The sequence below is a fragment of the Medicago truncatula genome, chromosome 5, assembly GCF_003473485.1.
Source record: "Medicago truncatula cultivar Jemalong A17 chromosome 5, MtrunA17r5.0-ANR, whole genome shotgun sequence".
NCBI lineage: Eukaryota > Viridiplantae > Streptophyta > Magnoliopsida > Fabales > Fabaceae > Medicago > Medicago truncatula.
Genome location: NC_053046.1, coordinates 11,028,181 through 11,049,682, shown reverse-complemented (window position 1 = coordinate 11,049,682; position 21,502 = coordinate 11,028,181). Strand labels below are relative to the sequence as shown.

The 21,502-nt window shown below is 34.3% G+C and overlaps 1 protein-coding gene across 2 annotated transcripts; it reads left to right on the top strand.

Annotated features, from left to right (window-relative positions):
• Positions 1 to 851: 851 nt before the first annotated feature.
• Positions 852 to 21,422, top strand: LOC11409951 (transcription initiation factor TFIID subunit 1). 2 transcript variants are annotated; one of them, XM_003612538.4, is made up of 21 exons: positions 852 to 1,279; positions 2,075 to 2,181; positions 3,035 to 3,097; positions 3,300 to 3,345; positions 5,601 to 5,852; positions 7,206 to 7,318; positions 7,884 to 8,040; positions 8,281 to 9,388; positions 10,494 to 10,696; positions 10,885 to 11,122; positions 12,034 to 12,373; positions 12,705 to 12,914; positions 13,128 to 13,220; positions 13,673 to 13,876; positions 15,149 to 15,355; positions 17,104 to 17,593; positions 17,869 to 18,053; positions 18,220 to 18,342; positions 18,946 to 19,008; positions 19,324 to 20,421; positions 20,778 to 21,422. In XM_003612538.4, the coding sequence occupies exons 1-21, from the start codon at positions 1,237 to 1,239 to the stop codon at positions 21,141 to 21,143; spliced, it is 5,709 nt and encodes a 1,902-aa protein (XP_003612586.2). In that variant the 5' UTR covers positions 852 to 1,236; the 3' UTR covers positions 21,144 to 21,422. The 2 variants fall into 2 exon arrangements, with proteins under 2 accessions (XP_003612586.2, XP_024640036.1); XM_024784268.2 differs by having other exon boundaries at positions 857 to 960.
• Positions 21,423 to 21,502: the final 80 nt, after the last annotated feature.

The following is a 21,502-nucleotide window of genomic DNA, read 5'->3' as shown; positions in this document are numbered from 1 at the left end:
TATCCCTACCAACTGAGCTAAACTCACGCGGATACTTAATAAATAAGAGATGAATGCACACTTTTTTTTTTTGTTTGAGTTTAATAAATAAATGGCTTAAATATGCATTCTGTCCCTGTAATTAAAGTACTTTTTGATTTTCGTCCTTGTAAAAAAAAATTTAAAAACATCCTTGCAATTTTTTTTTTGTTTTAAAAACATCCATGACCCCACTTTTTTGCTGACATGGGATGACTTTGGCCAAATGGCAGTTGCCACATCATTAAAAATATTTTTTAAAATTAAAAAAACTGAAAATAAATAAAAAAATCATAAAAAAATTCCATTTTTTTTAAATGAAGAAAAAATTGGAAATTAGTTTTTTTTTTTAAATCTGGAAATAAATGTTTGAAAAATAAAATAAAAAATTATATAATCTCAAAATTTATAACTTTTGAAAATATAATTTTCAGTTTTATTTTCGAATTTTTTTAATTAAAAAAAAGAATTTTCAGAATTTTGAAAGAAAAAAAAATTTAGTTAAAAGTCAAAAATTTAATTTTCAGCTTTTTTAATTTTTTTTATGATTTTTAAATTTATTTTCAGATTTTTTTAATTTAAAAAAAAATTTTGAAAAAAAATAAATAACTAATTATGTGGTATGCCAGGTCAGTATCATGTGGCAAAAGTTGCATAGTCAGCAATTATAGTTGCACAGTCAGCAACTATCATATGGTCAAAACAATTTAATTTTTTGCAGGATATTTTTAAAATATTTTTTTATTTTACAAAAGAAAAAAATCAAAATGCGTCTGAAATTACATGGACGAATGCCATATTTAAAATAAATATATGAATAAACCATCTCAAAAAAAAGAAAGAAACACAGCAAAATCGCAAATCGCAAATCGCAAACCTGAACAAAGAGAATGAAGCAAGAAACAGCAACACCAGAATCGCAAATCGCAAGCAGGAAGAGAAGTAAGTAATTGATTTGTGTAAAAAAGATAAAATTCAGGTTTGAGATGCCTGACTTGCACAAAAGATAAGATTCTTTCTTCTCCTGTTCAAATTTCTGAATTTTCAAGTCTGTAACGGAGTCCGTAACGGCGTTCCGTATCGGCGATTTTCCTGTGATTTTTGTTCTCGACGTGAAAAGGTCCAAAAACGGTCACGGTGGCCGCTGATACCGTTTTGTAACGTCCGCAATTCCGGTACCGGTCCGTTTTTTGAAACCTTGATCCGCTCAACAACAACATGGGGTATGATTCGGATAATTCACAAGATGGGAGAAACGAAGGTAACTTTGTTTATTGAAGATTTTAGAATAGGAGTATCAGAAGTTAAAGGAACTAGGAGAAAGTGGAAGTGTATGAATGTGAAATTTAATTATAGTGTTTCTCAGATTCAATATTAATTTTTTTTTTTTTGAAGGAGCACTATTAGAAGCTAGAAATGTAATGAAACCCTAGTTTACTCAAATAAACAACTCTGGGCATCGAGTTAAGTAATGATAAATACGAATCAGGAGCAGTGGGACGGAGTTTTCGCTTCTAAATTTTGTGAAAATGATCGATTGATGTATCACCGAGAATCTAGATGTATTTTCTTTGCTTATAATGGATGTTTATGAAAGTTAAGCTTTCTAGTTGCACCGGCACTTTAAGAATAGGCTTAGTCATTAAGGGTAAATCTGGGAGATGGATTTTGGAGGGCTAAGTCTTATATTTTAGTATATATTTGAGAATTTAAAATAGGTGAAAGAATGCCATGGTATATGATCATATAACAATTCAATCACACTTTATTCATTTACATGACATATAACAATTCATTGCACTTCATTATTTTTTTAACATACTTTATAGCTTTCATAATTTAGAAGAGAAAACAAGTCCTCCCCTCCCCTCCAAAATCTCTCCCCTAAACAAACCCTAAAGTAGGATTGACTTGGTGGCATCATTGTTAATTGCTATGTGCTGAAATATGTCAAGCCGTTTGTCTGTGAGTTTGACGCGGTGTTGATTTATTTAGCTTCGTTTTTTTGGTTTATATAGTTCATTAACTCAGTATGTTCAATAATTTGGCTTGATAGATGATGAAGAAGAATATGAGGAGTCTGGCAAGGGTAATCATTTTCTCGGGTTCATGTTTGGAAATGTTGATAATTCTGGTGATCTCGATGTTGATTATCTTGATGAGGTAATTTAATGTGTCCTTTGATGTTTCTGTGAACTTGCTTGTTGAAATGTTTTGAGAACCAAGATCGGGCTTCTGCATGCATATATTTGTTATTTTGCTTGATTGATTCCCTACGCACCTTCTCAGTAGTTTCCTGAAATTTCTAAGCTATTGTAGTATCATCATGATTGGTATGCGGAGGGTTTTGAAGTTGCTAAACTTTTTTATATTAGAAGATTTAAAACCATTTTTACTGTTTCTGTAAAAGAAAAAACCATATTTACTGTTTTGAGATATATTATTTTTTGGGAGGAGGACAGGTTTTTACAAAAACCTTTATTGTAGCTTTTTGAAAAACAAAAAAGGATGCAGTTTGGACATATTGGCGCAGTATGGTTGTCTAAACTAAAGAATTACCTGAGATTCAACTTTGGAAGATTTGATTTAGTAGTGTGCATAGATTCTTATTTGTTAAGATCAAGTGGTTATTTTACAAGTCAAATTGATCTTTATTAAATAGGTTTAAGACTTTAGGCATCATAATTTTCAACTGAGTATAGAGTGCGATAAAAGCTTGCCTTTGTATGTGTACAACAAGATTGATGTTAATGCCTATACTTTGAACTACTTTTAATGATCTGTTGGAGGTTCCAGATCAATTATTCTTTGTAGGATCTGTTGGAGGTTCCAGGATAATTGTTCATTTAGGATTTGTTTTCTTATTTTGAAAAATAGAATTATAATTATTCTTAGAATTATAATTATTGTGGGATGCACATTTTCTTGTTCTGGATCGTTTATGCTTTCTTCATTTGTTTATGTGTTTTGGTCAAAAACAGTAAAATTGGTGCTAAATGAGAATTTTTCCTTTTAGGATGCAAAGGAGCATCTATCTGCATTGGCTGACAAGCTGGGTCCATCATTGACAGATATAGATGTAAGGATATCAAATTTATTATTATTGTATTTTTTTTTTACTGTACATATCTAGATATCATTATCAGGCTGTAGTGTTGAATTTATAAATCAAAATGCTATCTTCTGATTTGGTTAACAAGCGTTAACTGTTAATTTTTCTTTGTATTTTCATTGTCTCCACCTCTTCAATTTTCCTTGATAAGAATGTGCTCTGTTTGCAGTTGTCAGGAAAGTCACCACGAACACCGCCTGGCATTGTTGAACAAGGTGAAGTTGTCTGTCAGGAAAAACTATATCATGCAGTTTTTGATATTCTGTTGGTATCTTTTTTCCTTTATCAACTGAGAGCACTAAGCCTGTGTTTTATTTCTACTGGAATTGTTTCCCACATGAAGTATGCTTGGTGGAAAATATCATGCAAAGTAGCTATTTTTCTTTTGTTATCAGTGAATTTTTTACCTAAATGTCTAACATATTCCCCCATAGTATCGGTGGAGAAATGAAGGCTAGCAGCACAGTCTTCATCATACTCTTGATGATTTGTCCTTTTTTAAAAAAAAATAATTCAGTACACTTACCACATCAATTGGTCATTTCTTAAGAAGTGTTTACTCTTTAAAAATTGAACCAATCATAAAGAGTGTGTTCTAAAGAATTTTTTGGGAATAAGATTTGAGAACTTTTGGCGGTACCCTTAGTTTTAGAAATATTGTATAAATTATTATTATTTTTGTTAAAACTGGTAGTCATGCCTGATGATAGGGGTTTGTAAGGGCTAGTGGTGCACTTCAGTAGAACTAGACTAATTAAGCTAGCTGAAGTGTAGTTTTAGTGATGGTTTGTAGCTGTTTACATGAATGAATGGGTAATAGCGATCAAATGGTGGACTGGCTGTATGGTGTTCCATGGCTATACACTGGCTTCCTAAATATGGTGTCAGTGTATGTGCTTCTGCTTTCTGTTTGTATGATGCACCCATGGTGATTTTTATTTCTCAGGTGGAGTGCATTTTAGTTGAAACTAGTTGCCTTTTAAAAAGGCACCCCGTTTTGTGATTCAGTCAATAGGAGGTTAATTTTTTTTTCCTCCTGTTTTGTGGATTTTAAATGCAAGCAAATTTGAAAGAGTGGGTTCTGCTAGTGATTTTTCTTGGGTTAAGATAACTTGCATAACTTTTATCTTGCATAGTGCCCCTTAAATTCTTCATTAGGCTCCCCATATTTGATGAAGCAAAGCTTATATTAAGAGTGAAATCTTTTGATATTTTAGAGGAAAGAAAATTGAAGTAAATCTGGATCTGTAAGACTGAAATTGTGTTTTCTATTGTGATCTTAGTTAGTGCACAACTAAGCTAGTTAGGGATGCTAACCAATTAGCAGTTACATAACTTCTCATAATGATGCTAACTATTTACGATAACAGAATTTCTCATAAGCTAGTTACAGAGGCCATCTCATAAACACGTGCAGGCATACATATTTAGTCAAAATCATGAGTTGGATTGTAAGTTTGTGCAACCTCACAAAATTTTCCACCCTTGTGTTCAGTCCTGTTCGGATGCATAATTGAAAATCAGTAAAATTGGCCGGGATCACCGTTCTTGCTTGTGGAATCGTGGGGTTGTCGACAGTTCACAATCTTGCTTCACATGTTATTACTTGGCACATATTTATTTTGAGGTTTCTGGATTAAATGAAAACCTATTCTCGCAAACATATTACGTTTGTTTTGTAATTTTTGCTTAAAATTGATTCTGGGCCACATGATCTAGAACGCCTCAATAAAATTGCTTCATGGTTTGGTCTGTTTAATTAGCTTAAGTTGGTAAATTGACCCATGATTTTCGTAATATTTATGTCTCCCATACGACTCTTGAATTTATATGCGCGGGCCCACACAGATATGATATAGCGAGTTTATGAATTTTCTAGGATCTAACTATCCATGTTACGATTCCACGATGTACGCGTCTGTCTTCCATTCTCGATCATATGTTGAATTTTGATTTTGACTACTCCCTCCAGTCTTGAATATAAGCAATTTTTTGTCTTCGATGATCTAAAATATAAGCAAATGTTACTACTTCTATCGTATTTACCCAAGTTACTCTTCAATTATTACTTTTATTTTTTATCTAATAACTCTTCAATTTTTATGAAACAAGTTCTCACGACGGGTAATTTAGAAAATACAATTGCTTTTTCATTACTTTTTGAAAATTAACTGAACCTAACTACTTTTCGGAAGCTGTGTGAAATAGCTTTTGCGCTTATATATGAGACCGGAGAGAGTGCCTACATAATAGAATATAGCAGAAGACAATAGTAGAAACTATTGATCATTTACATAGTATGAAACTCAACAAAATTGCAAAGTTATGTGAATCTTCCTTGAAAAGATAAAATTTATTTTGCAATCACCTGCACTTGTGCTACAGACGTACATTTTGCTTCATGTCTGGTATGTGGTTTCATGTGAAGTTTTCTGGTAGTTTATTAACTCGGATTAATTTATAATCTTAGATTGTGGGGAAAAGGCTGAAGATGCTGTCGATTACGAAGATATTGACGAAGAGTATGATGGTCCGGAGACGGAAACTGCGAACGAAGAGGACTATTTATTGCCAAAAAAGGATTTTTTTGCTGCCGAAGCCTCTCTTGAAGCTTTGGAGCGCAAAACTTCTGTCTTCGATGATGAAAATTATGATGAAGAATCTGATAAGGAACAAGACTTTGTGAACAATGAAGCTAAAGTCGATAACATCTCTCTATCTGGTAATGTGTTTTTTATTTGGCTTGGATAACTTAAGCTGTTGTACTTTATGAACTTATAACTTAAGGTATAGATTTACATGTGTTCTGGTTCTTATAAAAGTGCTAGAAAGTTGGTTCTTATTATCTGGCGCTAGTATTTTCTTTGCAGCCTTGCTCAAATATAATCTGGAAGCATCTCTCTTGCCGATATTGCATGAAAGCATTTTGAGTTTTTATTTAATTTTTGTGCATCTCATTTATTCACAACTTATAGATCTCTCTTTCCTTCTCTAAGGGCAGGTTTGGCGGTAAATGTTATTTGATAGATTGTTTATTGACATTCTTTCATTGGTGGTGTGATTTTGTTTAATCAGTAGGAATATACTTTTGTATTATGCTTCATACATTACATTTAGAAATCGAATGTGTGCGAGTGTCACCAGGCACTGGTATTGTTGGAAATTGTATGATTTTTGTAACACACTGAGGGAAAGAACACCTGTCTGGGAGCTAGATTTGCACTGTGCTGAAATACATATTAAAATAGAAAATGCTGATTGAAAGTGGTATTTAAATCTAGCCATTTGGTGGACTTGGTAGGTAGATTTGACCTGATGCAACATTGTGGTAGATTAATTAAACGATCCCACTCGTTGGTCGCTTTCTTCCCTAAGAGAAATATCATTCAAAAGATACCTAAATTTTATAAAATTTATACTTATTATACGTTTTTGAAATAACATCAAAAACGTCAGAAAATATTCTTTTAGTAGTCTTCTTGTTGGCGGAAATTGGAATCTTTTGAAAGTTTCTATAAATCTGTATCATAAAACCACACATTTTTTATTTAATATAAACAAATGTACCATATGCTGAATTCAAATTTGTATGTGAAGTTTGTGGGTTCATAAGCTTGAAAGCTGATTGACTAAGAATCAGTAAATTAATCACATTACTAATTGCCATCTTCAGTATAGTAAATTTAAGGGAAATGCTAACGAGTGGCCTAAGGGCATTTTTTAAGGACTTCAGATAGTATGTTTTTATGGAAAGTTGTGTATTCAATGCATCAGAAATTGAAGTATTAGACTTTTTCAATGAATAGTTTCTTAATTTAGAATCCTAAAGAGTGCCTAGCAAGACCCTACATTTAATTATATTGTGTGATATAATATTAAATCTATCAAGTTTGAGCCTGTGCAGCTTGAATTTGAGTATACCAACTGTGCTTCTGAGCTATGATTTAACACCCAAGTGTTGGGCTCAATGTAACACCTAATAATAATTTGAGGGTTGAAGCATCTATTTTTAGGAAAGGCAGTGAATTTCACACGGGAGTCTTGCTGTTTATTAATGTTAGCTTTTCTTTTTCAGTGGAGCAGGAGGAGAGCTTTGTAGACGCATCTAAAGAAGGGAGTGCTCTTGAGCATGATTTACAAGTGTCTCTGCAGACTGAAGAATTGGACGCTGATGTACAAACACCTGAGGTCAGTTTTTGCTTGTTTTGCCGTCTCCTAAGTGGTTTTATGTTCTTTCTTTCTAGCCTTTTTGATGTTTATTGTGCTGCATTAGGGTCCATGACAGTGAACAAATCACATTCTATTGTGTGATTTCATATGATATTTAAGTTTTGTATATTTCTTATGATTTCATGAATAAAAATATTGGGTTGAAGCTACCACCGTATATGACCTTCAAATTCTCTAGCGAATACGTAGTGTTGGATACCGTGTTGTCTTGCAGTCGAAGACAAGATAAAAAAGAAGCCTAATGCTTAGTTTTTTTATGTGGGGCTTAGTTTATTTTATTTTATTTTTATTATGTTCACCTGCTAAACTTGTAGAAAAAGAAAATCTAATAAATATTTCAAAATATAGTTATTAATAATAACGTAGGGTAGCTGTACTGCTGTGCTGTCGCAGAGCATAGCGTTTGATAACCGCTATTTGGTCTTGGTTATGTTTTGTTTTCAAAAAGGGTATGTTGACAGCATTATAAAATTATTATAGTTGACTTTCTATTAACATGCTAGTCTCTTAATGAAACAAACAGGAAGTACCTGAATTTTTGAAGAGGTCTATGGCTACACCATTGCCTGTATTGTACGTGGACGATGGAAAGGCAGTTTTACGCTTTTCTGAAATCTTTGGTATTCAGGAACCTCCTCGAAAGGGAGAAAAGAAAGAGCGTCGGCATTCCACTCCTAGAGGTATATACCTAGAGATAGCACATTTACCTGAATTTCGTTTTGCAAATGTTAGAAATTGTTGAGTTTTTCCAAGAGAGGTATGACTTAAGTAGTTGTCACAATTTTGTACTATTACGAATAATTAAATTTATAACTTGCATTGGTGAGATTTTTGAATGAAGAAATGAGATGCTTTCTCTCCGCGGTGCATTACAATATGGTTTCTGTCCTAATTGGCTGTTTTTTCACTTGTATTTCCAGATAGATACAAGTCTTTCGATTTATCTGATGATATTGTAGAAGAAGATGAAGAGGAGTTCCTTAAAGGCTTCTCTGAGAGTCTAACACTTAACAAACAGGTTTGTGTAGTCCGTACTGATGTATCAGAAAACAATGTTGACTTGGAATTTCCGAAATTTGGATTTCTTCATGGAGATGCCTCACTTACTGTGAAAGATGATCGGCAACCAAAGGACTCTTGTCTTAGTGGTGAACCAATGAAAGGGGATTTTGCAGACGATCTTGCCTGGAAAGATCATACCCTCATGTTAGCCAACTTTTATCCTCTTGATCAGCGAGACTGGGAAGATGAAATCCTTTGGGGCAACTCTCCTGCTGCAAGTGATAATGATAATAATGTTGAGAGCTGTGAAATTTCTGGATCTGAATTGAGAACTTCTGATGGTGGTGAAATAGAAATTGAAACCAGGAATAATCTTCAGTCAGTGCCCCTTAAGATACTGGAGGAGAAAGATCATAATGTATTCACGTGCTGCTCTCCTGTTTCATTGGATCCCTTAGACTCAAGGGATTCTAACGGGGTCAAAACCAATTCAATATCCGAAAGTCTTTTTCATCCCCAGCTTTTGAGGCTAGAAGTGGACAGTTCTCATATTGAAGACGGAAGAGGGGTGGATGTATCCGAGAAGCATAATCAAATTGGTCAAGCAAAACGTTTGACCAAGGTTATGTCACAAAACAGAGACCTCATGGATGATTCATGGGTAGACAAAATAATGTGGGAGGAGCTTGACAGGCCTAAGATGAAGCCAAAGCTTATATTTGATCTTCAGGATAATCAAATGCACTTTGAAGTTTTGGATAGCAATGACGGTACCCATCTTCACCTTCATGCCGGGGCTATGATTTTAACTCGCTCTTTGAAATCAATCAGCGTGGAGTCTTCTGAGCTACCGGGACATGGAGGTCAATATGGTTGGAGATATGTTGCTAATGACAAACACTATTCAAATCGGAAAACTTCTCAGCAATTGAAATCAAACTCAAAGAAACGCTCAGCTCATGGTGTCAAAATTTTCCACTCGCAATCCGCACTGAAACTGCAGACCATGAAATTGAAGTTGAGCAAGTAAGAATTTTTCATTTGAGGGAGGGGGTCTTGATAGTATCAAATTTTTGTCTGTCGCATGTTTTGCCTGGATTTGAGTTGTTTTTTGTTTATTAGTATATTATGTTTTTGAAATCAAGGTTTCTGGTAAAGTTTAGATGCAAGTTTGTTTGATGTTTGTGTGGTTATTTGATATTTGATTCTCAAATATGGTACCTTCTTCCTAAGATTTTGGGCCTTCTATTTTTCTTGGTTTATTATCCCCATTCTTGAAGGACATAACTTGTGTCCATAGTTTTTTACTAGTCAGGTGCATATGGAAGAAGTGTATTTTATCATCTGTTTCGGTAGAGGCAGCATTAGTTTGTACAGAAATGTCTTGATAAATAATTACTATCCCCACGTATGAAAGGTTAACATAAAAGGTCCTTTTACATCGAATGATAAGAACTTAAATGTGCTGAAAGGAATATTAGTGCATACGTTACTAATAATTACAGTTTCTCTTTGACCCCAAACCTGTTATTAGGGATATAATTATGTTTGTGGAATCACATAGGCGTTCTGCTCATGTCTCTATCATGGGTGATGCTATTTTTGTCATGCAGATCGATAGACTGGGAATCATTACTGTATTCCTGAGTATTTCTTCTTGCTCCTCGATCTATCCAATATTTTGTTTGAGGATATTTATCAATTTTTCTCTCTTAATTTTTAATATTATAATAATAATTTTATTTCATGGTTATTGACCCTTAAAATAATAATTTTGTTTGATGTTTGAGGATATATAGAATGACATTTTGCTAAAAGAAGTAATGCTATGTCAGTTCAATACACATTTTGTAAAACATGCCAGCCAATCATATGATTTTTCGTTGTTTGTAAAATCTGTTACATTCCATGTCATGCCCATAATCAGTCACCAATGCGCTGTCTCTTTCTTTTATCAGTCAGTTGGCTATATTAATGTTGGATTTGCTTATGCCACTTGTCAAGTTCCTGTGAAACCTTTTACCGATTTGCACATGTGGGGTCTGCCCCTTTTCTTTGTCCTTTATTATCTGTTTTCCGTTGTGCATTGTTGATATTTCATGTCTTTATATTCTTACGAACTCTTTTGCAGTAAAGATATTGCGAATTTTCACCGGCCTAGAGCACTATGGTATCCCCATGACAATGAGGTGGCTGTTAAAGAACAAGGGAAATTACCTACTCATGGACCCATGAAAATTATTATGAAAAGCTTGGGTGGCAAAGGGTGTAAGCTGCATGTTGGTGCTGAAGAAACTCTCTCTTCTGTTAAAGCAAAAGCTTCCAAAAAACTAGGTTGTCAATTTTTCTTCTCTGTTCTCCAGTATTTTTTTTTTTATTTCATTAGAAATATATATTAAAATCACGATAAGCTGTCATTTTTGTTCAGTTCCCTTATGTTTTTTTTACTGTCTTTTGGTTCTTATCGTAGTCTTCAGTTCTACTTCCTCATATGATTGACGAGGGATTTTTGTTTTTGGTAGATTTCAAGGCAACAGAAACAGTGAAAATATTTTATTTGGGTAGGGAGCTTGATGATCAAATATCACTCATTGCACAAAATGTTCAGCCAAACTCCTTGTTACATCTTGTCCGTACAAAAATACATTTATGGCCTAGGGCACAAAAGGTTCCTGGTGAGAACAAGTCTCTGCGTCCTCCCGGAGCATTCAAGAAAAAATCTGATCTTTCTGTAAAAGACGGACATGTTTTTCTTATGGAGTGAGTGATTTGAAACTTTTGTTCTGCTACTTTGTACGCGTGCTCTTTGTTGGAACAGAATAATTTTCTATTTTGCATTCGTACTTGCTTCAAAGGGAAAGTTCAATTTTTAAGGTTGAGAATGACACTACTGTGAGAGATACAATGCTATAGTTTGTTCTCTTCTGATTAATGAGCACCTTCCCTATAAAGCCATCACTAGCAGTTGGCCATAGTTATTAATTTTCACGTGCATGATATGATCAACCTATTCAATGTGTTTACTAGGATTGGTTTTGCCATCCAAAAAGGCTTAGCGGCGCAGCTTGTTGCCCGCTTGCCTTCCACTTACGTGTAATTTTCTGAAACTTAATAGCAGTATTAATTGATGCTATGTTAGCCTTTCAGATTCCAAGAAAAATTGGTAGAATCAATGTTAGCTAACATTGAATGTATCTATACACAAAGGGTAATTTAGTCATAATCATACCTGAATTATACACATTAATTACAATCAATATAGACTATTCCATTTATCTATTTCTTGTGTGTTGCAATCATGTTTAATATAAACAAGGACAGAGGGAGTAACTCTTATGCTCATATTCCTGCTCTATTATTTTAAATGATTTTGAGATGGTACTTTGTAGTATCTAGTCCTTATGGTAAAACTGAAATTATTGTGAGCACTGAAATCAATATTTATTTTTTGCCTGATATTTATCGTGAGCATGTCCTCTTGATACCAAATCTGATATATCCAAGAGAAAAATATTGATTTGGCAGTGCACTACCTTAATTTTATTATTTTGTTAATATTTTTCTTCTTCAACGGCTGTACCCTTTTTACTGTGTTTTTCCTTGGTATTTTGCTAAATGAATGAGGATTGGGGATACTTTATCATTAAGCTCACGAAGTATGTTTTCCTTAGGTATTGTGAAGAAAGGCCTTTACTTCTCAGCAATGTTGGAATGGGTGCAAGACTTTGTACATACTATCAGAAAAGTTCTCCGGATGACCACTCTGGCGCCGCCTTATTACGCAATACAGATAGTAGCTTGGGGCATATTATTTCTCTGGACCCTGCCGATAAATCTCCCTTTCTTGGTGATTTAAAACCTGGTAGCAGTCAGTCATCGCTTGAGACCAATATGTATAGAGCACCCGTATTTGCTCATAAAGTTCCACCAACTGACTATCTGTTGGTTCGTTCTCCAAAGGGAAAGCTATCGTTAAGGCGCATTGATAAAGTTAATGTTGTTGGACAGCAGGTCAGTACATCCTTGTTAATTGTTGTTTGTAAAATTAATAAAGTTAATGTTGTTGGACCGCAGGTCAGTACATTCTTTGAATTTAACTTACTGATAAACTGAAGGAATTTGTTCTTATGTCGCTCGTTGTTTGATATAAACTTTTAACAGATGGAATATTTTGAACTGTTATAACGTGTTGTTAATCTTTAGTATCTTTTCCTTGTTTGATACTGCTATTTGCATTCCAAATATACATCACCGAAAATTTATTTTGTTACTGCCATTTGCATCCCAAATATACATCACTGAAAATTTGTTGATAGATGGTTTATTCAATTTTTCTTCGCAGGAACCTCTTATGGAGGTGTTCTCGCCTGGAAGTAAGAATCTTCAGACTTTCATGATGAACAGGTTATTGGTACACATGTGCCGTGAATTCCAAGCAGCAGAGAAGCAGCACTTGTCTCCATACATTCGCATTGATGACTTTCTTTCGCAGTTTCCTTTTCTTTCAGAAGCCTCATTTCGTAAGAGGATCAAGGAATATGCTAATTTACAGGTATTGGTGGTTCACATAGCTCATTATCATGTTAGAGTATGAAGTGGTGGATGCTAATGGAATTCCTTATTACTTCAAAGTGATTCAACGAAAATTCTACAAGATGTTTTGCGTTGTATTTAAAGTGATTTTTGTAATACAATCTTGTTTCTAACTTTTATTATATCTTTTGGATACCTGAATGTTTCATTCATTCAATGTGTATTACTGCAGAGGGGCGCAAATGGACAGTCAATTTTTGTTAAAAAGAGAAATTTCCGCATGTGGTCTGAAGATGAATTGAGAAAAATGGTGACACCAGAGCTTGTGAGTTCCATCATTTGAGATTCAGTTCCTTTGTTTATGAATAATACATCTCTTTCTGCTGAAATGCGCTGTTAACAGCATAACAGTAACACAGAAAATTGTCTTAAAAGCACAATGTGATGGTTTCGAACTTGCGTGGTAAAATTTATCCCATCAGCTGCTCGGTTCAGAGTTGCATACATGATACTCTTGTTGAAAATGTATGGTTTTAAAAATTGTAACGAGTTTTTATCAGATACTCAATATGCTTGTTTCCACTCTCTGCCTGGCACTTTTTATATGATTAAGGTTCAGGGTCTTGATGCTTATTAGCTTGGTGTGTGTTCCGATGGTGCTTTAATTGCCTGTCAACGTGTGTGTCCAGAATCGGCATATTTATGCTTTATTGTTTGTTTTTATAAGATGAATTTCATTTGTTTAATATGATTCCTTCTTTATTTACATTGTTTTAGGTTTGTGCCTTTGAAAGCATGCAAGCTGGCCTCTACCGTTTAAAACATTTAGGAATTACTGAAACACATCCTAATAATATTTCATCTGCAATGAGCCGGCTTCCTGATGAAGCAATAGCACTGGCTGCTGCATCACACATGGAGAGGGAACTGCAAATTACTCCATGGAACTTGAGTAGCAATTTTGTTGCCTGTACAAGCCAGGTGATCTATGTTCGATTTTTAGATTAGTTGGCTTCAGCATATATCTTGCTTATCTGTTATGTGTTCAAATTTCTTAATATTTGATTTTTTACGGGTAAACCTGGTTTTAAAGGGAAAGAGAAAAAGAGTTCTTTTTTCTTTTCAAAAGAATCAACTGCCAGTAATGAACCGAGTATTACAGATTGAGCTTACTGCAGGATATTATTGTTGTACATGCTTTTTTCACGAACAAGTTACTGACTTGTGTAGGTCGTTCATGCTTCATAGTGTATTTACACATTTGTTTATTTAGATATACTTAGATTTTTATACTTGGACTCCATCTCAAATAAAAGTTTTTTCTTTTTACCTTCTCATTTTTACTTTGCTACTTGAAAGTTGAGTGAAAAATAACATTTCACAGAAGAATGTCATAAAGTTGACTTCTTGTGCTATTTAGTTCAACTAGAAGATGCTTTTGCTCCATTGAAATTTGTATTAATTACGATTTTGGTTCCCTGAAACATGTCAGTCGTGCATCCATAAATTGAGTGTCGAGCATAGCAGAGATGAGGATGTTGCGCTGGATGTGTGGTAAGACGAGATGGGATAGAATTAGAAATGACAACATTAGAGAGAGTTCGGGTAGCACCTACAGTAGAAAACATGGTAGAAACTAGACTTAGGTGGTTTGGGCATGTAGGTAGAAGATCTGTGGACTCTGTAGTTTTAGGGGAGTAGATCAGATGTAGGGGAGTCAGATCACTAGAGGTTGGGGTAGACCTAGAAAAACTATAAGACAAACTATTAGTAACGATCTAGAGATAAATGAGTTGGAGAAAGGCATAGTTTTTGATAGAACACTATGGCATTGTTTGATTCATGTAGTCGACCCTACTTAGTGGGATAAGGCTTGGTTGTTGTACAATTTGAGTGTCGTATCAATCAAATAAAGTTTGAACCTAAGTGAATTCTATATTATTTATGAATTAGATTCCTGAAGCAAAATAATTCATACATCCTTTTTCTGCTGTTTTTGTGATAACTTTCTTTTATGGATAAAATTGAGCAGGCAACTTTTATCTTAAACAATTTTGCTTTCTGAAACTAATTATTTTTCAGAAGATAGGGGTTATGACTTATGATGAATTATATCGTCTCTATCTTCTCTATAATATAAAGTAAATTTACTATACTGACTATTGTCTTCTCATAATTTTTTTTTTCTTTCCCTAATTGACTAAATTACTAATGAAAAGTTTCTCCCCACCCGTGGAATATTCTCTTTGGCAGGGTAAGGAAAATATTGAACGGATGGAAATCACAGGTGTTGGTGATCCATCAGGTCGTGGCTTGGGATTTAGCTATGCTCGGGCACCTCCAAAGGCACCGGTGTCTAATGCAATGGTGAAGAAGAAAGCAGCTGCTAACCGAGGAGGTTCCACTGTTACTGGTACAGACGCTGATCTACGTAGATTAAGCATGGAGGCTGCACGAGAGGTGTGTTGTATTTTAGTGGTCTGCTTTGAACTGTATGTGTACTATAACTATGCATGTGAATCTTGTTCAAAAAAACTATGTATGTGAATCATAGAGGTTCATTTTAGAGTTATTTTTTTAAATAAAAAAAAATTAGAGATGGCTTTCCTTTTTTGTCAGGAGAATTTTTGTGCTCAAGTTTTTTGTATCTTCAATGGTGAGTAAAGTTGAGACAACCAGGGAATATTTATTGGGATAAAAAAAATAGTGCTGCAATTTTTTTTAATCGTTATGTATATCAACAATCAATAATGGTGTCTTTGCTTCAATAATAGTGGAAAATTAATTTTCATCGATGCCTAATCAAGAGGTTCATTTGCTTGAATAGGCAAGCACCTTTAGGGTTTGGTTGTGAGAAGAAAGTGAGAAGAGAGAAATAGGTGAGGGGTAGTGTGAGAAGAGAGAAATATATTAGATTTAATGTGTTGATTGGTATAAGAGAAAGAAGAGAGAAATAGAAGAGGAAAAAAGTGTGATTATTTTTAAAAAGACAAAAGTACCCTAGAACTTAAAAACTATCATACATTGTTGTATTTATTTTTTTAATCAAAATTAGTTATTGTTTATTACCATTATAGTTTAAAAAAGGAACAAATAATTTAATTACATTATTTTTCAATTTAATTTAGTTGTATATTTTAGATTTTATTAGTCGCTTTCCTTTTAACAAAAATATCTTAGCGCCGGTGCACTTTTTTTTTTAATTGACGATACACGCACATAAATAAATAATAATAAATATATGGAAGAAAAAAAAGGTCAAATGCATCTAAAGGTCCTTTAAGTTTTTCGTTTTTCCCAAAGTGGTCATTTAATTTTCAAAAGTCCTAAACAAGTCCTTTAAGTTTCAAAAGTCCCAAACAAATCCTTTTAGTTTTTGAATCGTTTCAAACAAGTCCTTTTAGAGGATGATGGTGATGATTCAGATGATAGCAACAAAGAGCATTATCCACCACTTGCCAGGCCTAAAAAGATGACTAATTTTAAGTGGGTGTTAGGAGCCAGATTTGGTACCAAAGATGAGTTCAAGGAAGCAATTACCAACTATGCTATCTACAATAGGACTTGTTTGAAACGATTCAAAAACTAAAAGGACTTGTTTGAGACTTTTGAAACTTAAAGGACCACTTTGGGAAAAACGAAAAACTTAAAGGACCTTAAGATGCATTTGACCGAAAAAAAATCAATACATGAAAATGGACATCATGAAGTTGCAGAGAGGATGTTGGTACATTCACGTTAAAAGGTCTTATGCAACATGGGTATAAATGGAACAAGAAAAAAAACAAGCTTCTCTTTTCCCCTTCTTTGCTGATGAGTATTCAGTGAAAGGTGTGGCGTGGGCCCCATTAATCTTTAGTCTCTCTTCTCTATTTCTCTGCCAACCAACAGGAAAGTTTGCTATCTCTTCTATTTCTCTCTTCTCTTACTCTATATCGTATTTCTCTTGAAACAAACGAAGCAGTACGGATGTTGTTCATTACGCTGTCCTTTCTCTCGAAATATGATTATTTTGCTTATCTCCAATTTCACCAATACTAGTTGCTTTTTTTTTCTCGCGCATAACTTATGTAGCAAATGAATTTTCTATATATTTGTGTGTGTGTGCACCTTTTTGGCTTCTGGCTGCTTGAACCATGTGGGAATAGCATAGCATATTTAATCCATGTGGATTCATGTTTTTAATTTCAGACCTGTTCTTATTCCAGGTACTTCTTAAGTTCAATGTTCCTGAGGAAGACATTGCAAACCAAACCAGATGGCATCGCATTGCTACGATACGCAAACTTTCAAGTGAGCAAGCTGCATCTGGGGTTAAGGTTGATCCAACAACTATAGGAAAATATGCTCGTGGTGGTCAGCGGATGTCCTTTCTTCAGTTACAGCAGCAGACCAGAGAAAAGTGCCAGGAGATTTGGGATAGACAAGTTCAGAGTTTGTCAACTTTAAATGGTGATGATAATGAGAGTGATTCAGAAGGGAATAGTGATCTAGATTCTTTTGCTGGAGATCTGGAAAATTTGCTTGATGCTGAGGAATTTGAAGATGGTGAAGAAGCCACTAATGACTTAAAACGTGATAAGGGAGATGGTGTTAAGGCTCTCAAAATGAGAAGACGAACAACATTGGCCCAGACAGAGGAGGAAATACAAGATGAAGCAGCTGAGGCCGCTGAATTATGCAGGTTGCTTATGGATGGTATGATATCTTATTGATTATTGGAATATTATTCCAGGCCCTTTTTAGAATATTAATCCAGGCCTTTATCAGAACTGAATTTTATCTCCGTGTTGTTCACTTGTTCTAATTAAGTGACCAGAATTTTTAATTGGATCACTATTTTGAAATGAACTGCTGACCAAAAAAAAAAGAACTATTTTGAAATGAACTGCTGACCAAAAAAAAAAAAGAACTATTTTGAAATGAACTCGGATCTTATCAGATTTGACTATTTTTGGCAATATTATATTCAGATGATGAAGCTTACCGGAAGAAAAAGAAGAAAGGCAAGGTTATGGTGAATCCAAGAAGATTGGTACCAAAACTACAACCAAAATTTGTCTTTGACAACACTGAACAAGTAAAGCAAATAACAAATACATTGCAACTCAATGGATCTAATCATTTTAAAGAGGATGCACTTACAGATCATAGGGAGGTAAGGCAAAAGTTGGTTTAGTCACATTCTAATGTCAATGCACATCTTCTCCTTTGGTGCACTTATTTCACAATTTGTACTCTGAAGATTATATCATAATAGTTATGTAAACAAATAAATTTCAACTGATGAGGCCTAATTCTTTTATTATATATGCTTTTGGCAGGAAGAAAATTTATCTGCTAAAAAAAGCAAATCAGTGAAGGTCAATAAAGTAAAGAAGAATGACATTTCACCCATTAGTGTACCAAACAAAAAAATCAAATTAAATATGGGAGAAGGAATTAAGGTAAGCGATTGACATTTTCGTGTTTCATTCTTCTCTCTCTCTTTTTTTTTTTTTTTATATTGAAAGACCCTTTTAAATGGTTGAATTTACATGAAAGGTAACTGTACTTGACCCCAAAACTATTCATTTAATGGTGCTTGCTGATGAAGATACATTGGTTATATTCCTGTATCAAAGTTTTGATTTTTCTTTCCTGCAAATAATGTATGCCATATATGTACATTCATATGCCAAAGTACTTCACATCGGCGAGCATAGTATTTCTATGTAGATGGTTCTGTTCTAGGATCACTGATAAAATTCATAATGGTTTACCAAAGAATTTCACAGGGATATTTTGATTTTTTTTAGAGTAAGTACATTTCTCTATTATTTGATGGAAAGGTTCCACTATTTTAGAACAGAAACAAATGCTTTGAATAGTCTCTTCTTTATGTTTGTTCAAAAATTGCAAAATATTATCACGTTTCACAGATGTACCATAACCTTTGATATTGTTTTCTCCATGTTATAATCTTTGATATTGTTTTCTCCATGTTTGTGTGAATATTTTAACTGCATTGGAAGATTACTCCTGAAACTATCTTGAATTTATGTATGAAGAACCAGGTATTTAAGGAGAAAAAACCATCAAGGGAAACTTTCGTTTGTGGAGCATGTGGTCAGGTGCGTATCTGGAGTTTTCCCTTGTAGCCCTTTTATCCAGAGAACTCTTTTGTGACACCTGTTGCTTGGGTTTTATGATTTTTGTTTATGAAATACAGATATGGAGTTAAAATTGTAACTTCACAAATGTATTATGAAAAATAATTATCTGGAAACTAGAAGTTAACATTTACTGTTCTACATTAATTAAAGAAGTTGTATATCAATAAATACAAAATATGAGGGTGTTTTTAGTTATGTATTTTTTTTTTTTTTTTTTTTGCACTACATGCCTTTATATATATTATTGTTGTAATTATTTTGTTGATAAACCAGCTTGGGCACATGCGAACGAACAAGAACTGTCCGAAATATGGTGAAGATCCAGAAGCACAACTTGAATCTACAGACATGGAAAAACCAACTGGAAAATCCAGCTTTGGTGATCCCTCTAGCCAGTCCCAGCATCAACTCCCCTCCAAAAAGTCAATATCAAAAATTGTAACAAAACTTGCTCCAGTTGAGAATTCAACAAAAATTCCATTGAAGTTCAAATGCAGTTCGACAGAGAAATCTTCTGATAGACCTGCAGTAGAAACTCTGCAGAGTTCTGACAAGCCAGTCACTTCTGACAAGCCTGTCATTTCTGACTCAGAAACTGCTAAGTCTGCTAAAATTAGTAAGATAATTATTCCAAACAAAGTGAAATCAGATGACACACAGGCTGAATCTCTTAAGCATGCTATTGTTATACGTCCTCCTACTGATCCAGGTAGAGGTCAGGTTGATTCTCATAAGTTCCCAATTAAAATCCGCCCGCCTGCAGAAATAGATAGGGAGAGAAGTCACAAAAAGATTGTTATAAAACGTACAAAGGATGTTGTTGATCTGGAACTTGACAGTCCTGGTGGAAATACAGGATTTGAACACAGAAAAACTAAAAGAATTGTGGAATTGGCAAATTTTGAGAAGCACAGAAAGCAGGAGACCATGTATTCAACTGAAAGTTTGGTAAAACGGAATTCTAAAGAGGATAGAAGATGGTGGGAAGAGCAAGAGAAACGAAGAAATGAAGCGAGACTCAGAGAAGACAAAGCAAGGAGGTACCGCAAAGAAGAAATGAGAATGCAGGAACAAGAAAGATTAAATGATTTAAAAATGCAGGAACAAGAAAGATTAGATGATTTAAGAAGATATGAAGAAGATATTAGAAAGGAGAGGGAAGAGGAAGAACGGCAAAAAGCTAAGAAGAAAAAGAAAAAGAGAAAGCCCGAGTTAAGAGATGAGTATTTAGACGATTCTCGGGAAAGAAGACACGGTAAGAGGATGCTTGAAAGAGAACGGAGTGGCAAAAGAAGATCCGTTGTTGAGTTAGGAAAGTTTGGTGAAGATTTTATGCCGCCAACAAAACGCCGAAGAGGGGGAGGAGGAGAGGTACATTTCTTGCATGTCATTTTCATTATTTTGTGTGTTTGTTTCACCTTCATGTAAGCATCCGTGTCAAGTAGGAGCAATAGTACTGCTGACAGGATTTACTTCTTTAGGATCTTTTTGGTAGGCTTTGGAAAGAGAACATCATTCCTTTGGGGTGAATAAATTAGACAAGTGCCTAAAAGAAAGAACATCATTTAATTGTGGGTGCTTTATGTTATATTTTGTAAATACACGATTTTAGTAAGAAATTATTTGTGGTTGTGGTTTGTCCTTTCAATTATTTATTTTTAGCATAACAGGTGTGTTTACTTGGCTTGAGTTATATGTTAACTTCAAATTTTTTTTTTTTGGTGAAGGTTGGTTTGGCAAATATCTTGGAGAGTATTGTGGATGCCATTGTGAAAGATAGGTATGACCTGTCTAATCTTTTTTTGAAACCAGTGCCCAAGAAGCTTGCCCCTGACTACCTGGATATCATAGAGAGGCCAATGGATCTTTCCAAAATCAGGGAGAGGGTGCGGAACATGGAGTACAAAAGTCGTGAAGACTTCAGACATGATGTATGGCAAATTACTTTTAATGCCCATAAATATAATGATGGGCGAAATCCTGGAATTCCTCCGGTTGCGGATATGCTTTTGGAATATTGTGATTATTTGTTGAATGAGAATGATGATAGTCTCACTGCTGCTGAAGCCGGTATTGAAACTAAAGATTTCTAAGTGATGTCAACTAAAAGTTCCTAGTTCTAGTTTTTTTTTTGTTGTAGATAGTGTAAGTTCTAGTATGAAAATATATGGAAAATCATTTTGTATTTTTCTTTTGAAGATGTCAAAGAGCGTTGCAATTTGTATGGAAACATGGTGATAATGATAGTATCAGTGTATCACCGTGTGGCTCATTGAATTTTTTCGTGTGTAACAATGTAGTCTGAGAATGGCCCCCTCAAAAATTTTGAGGGCTAGAAAAAAAAAATATAGCAGGATGCAGATTGGCCTACATAAGAGTATTTCTTTTAATACCATTATAGATATAGGCTTAATAAAGAAAAAAAAAAAGAAAAGAAAGCACTTGAAATAAT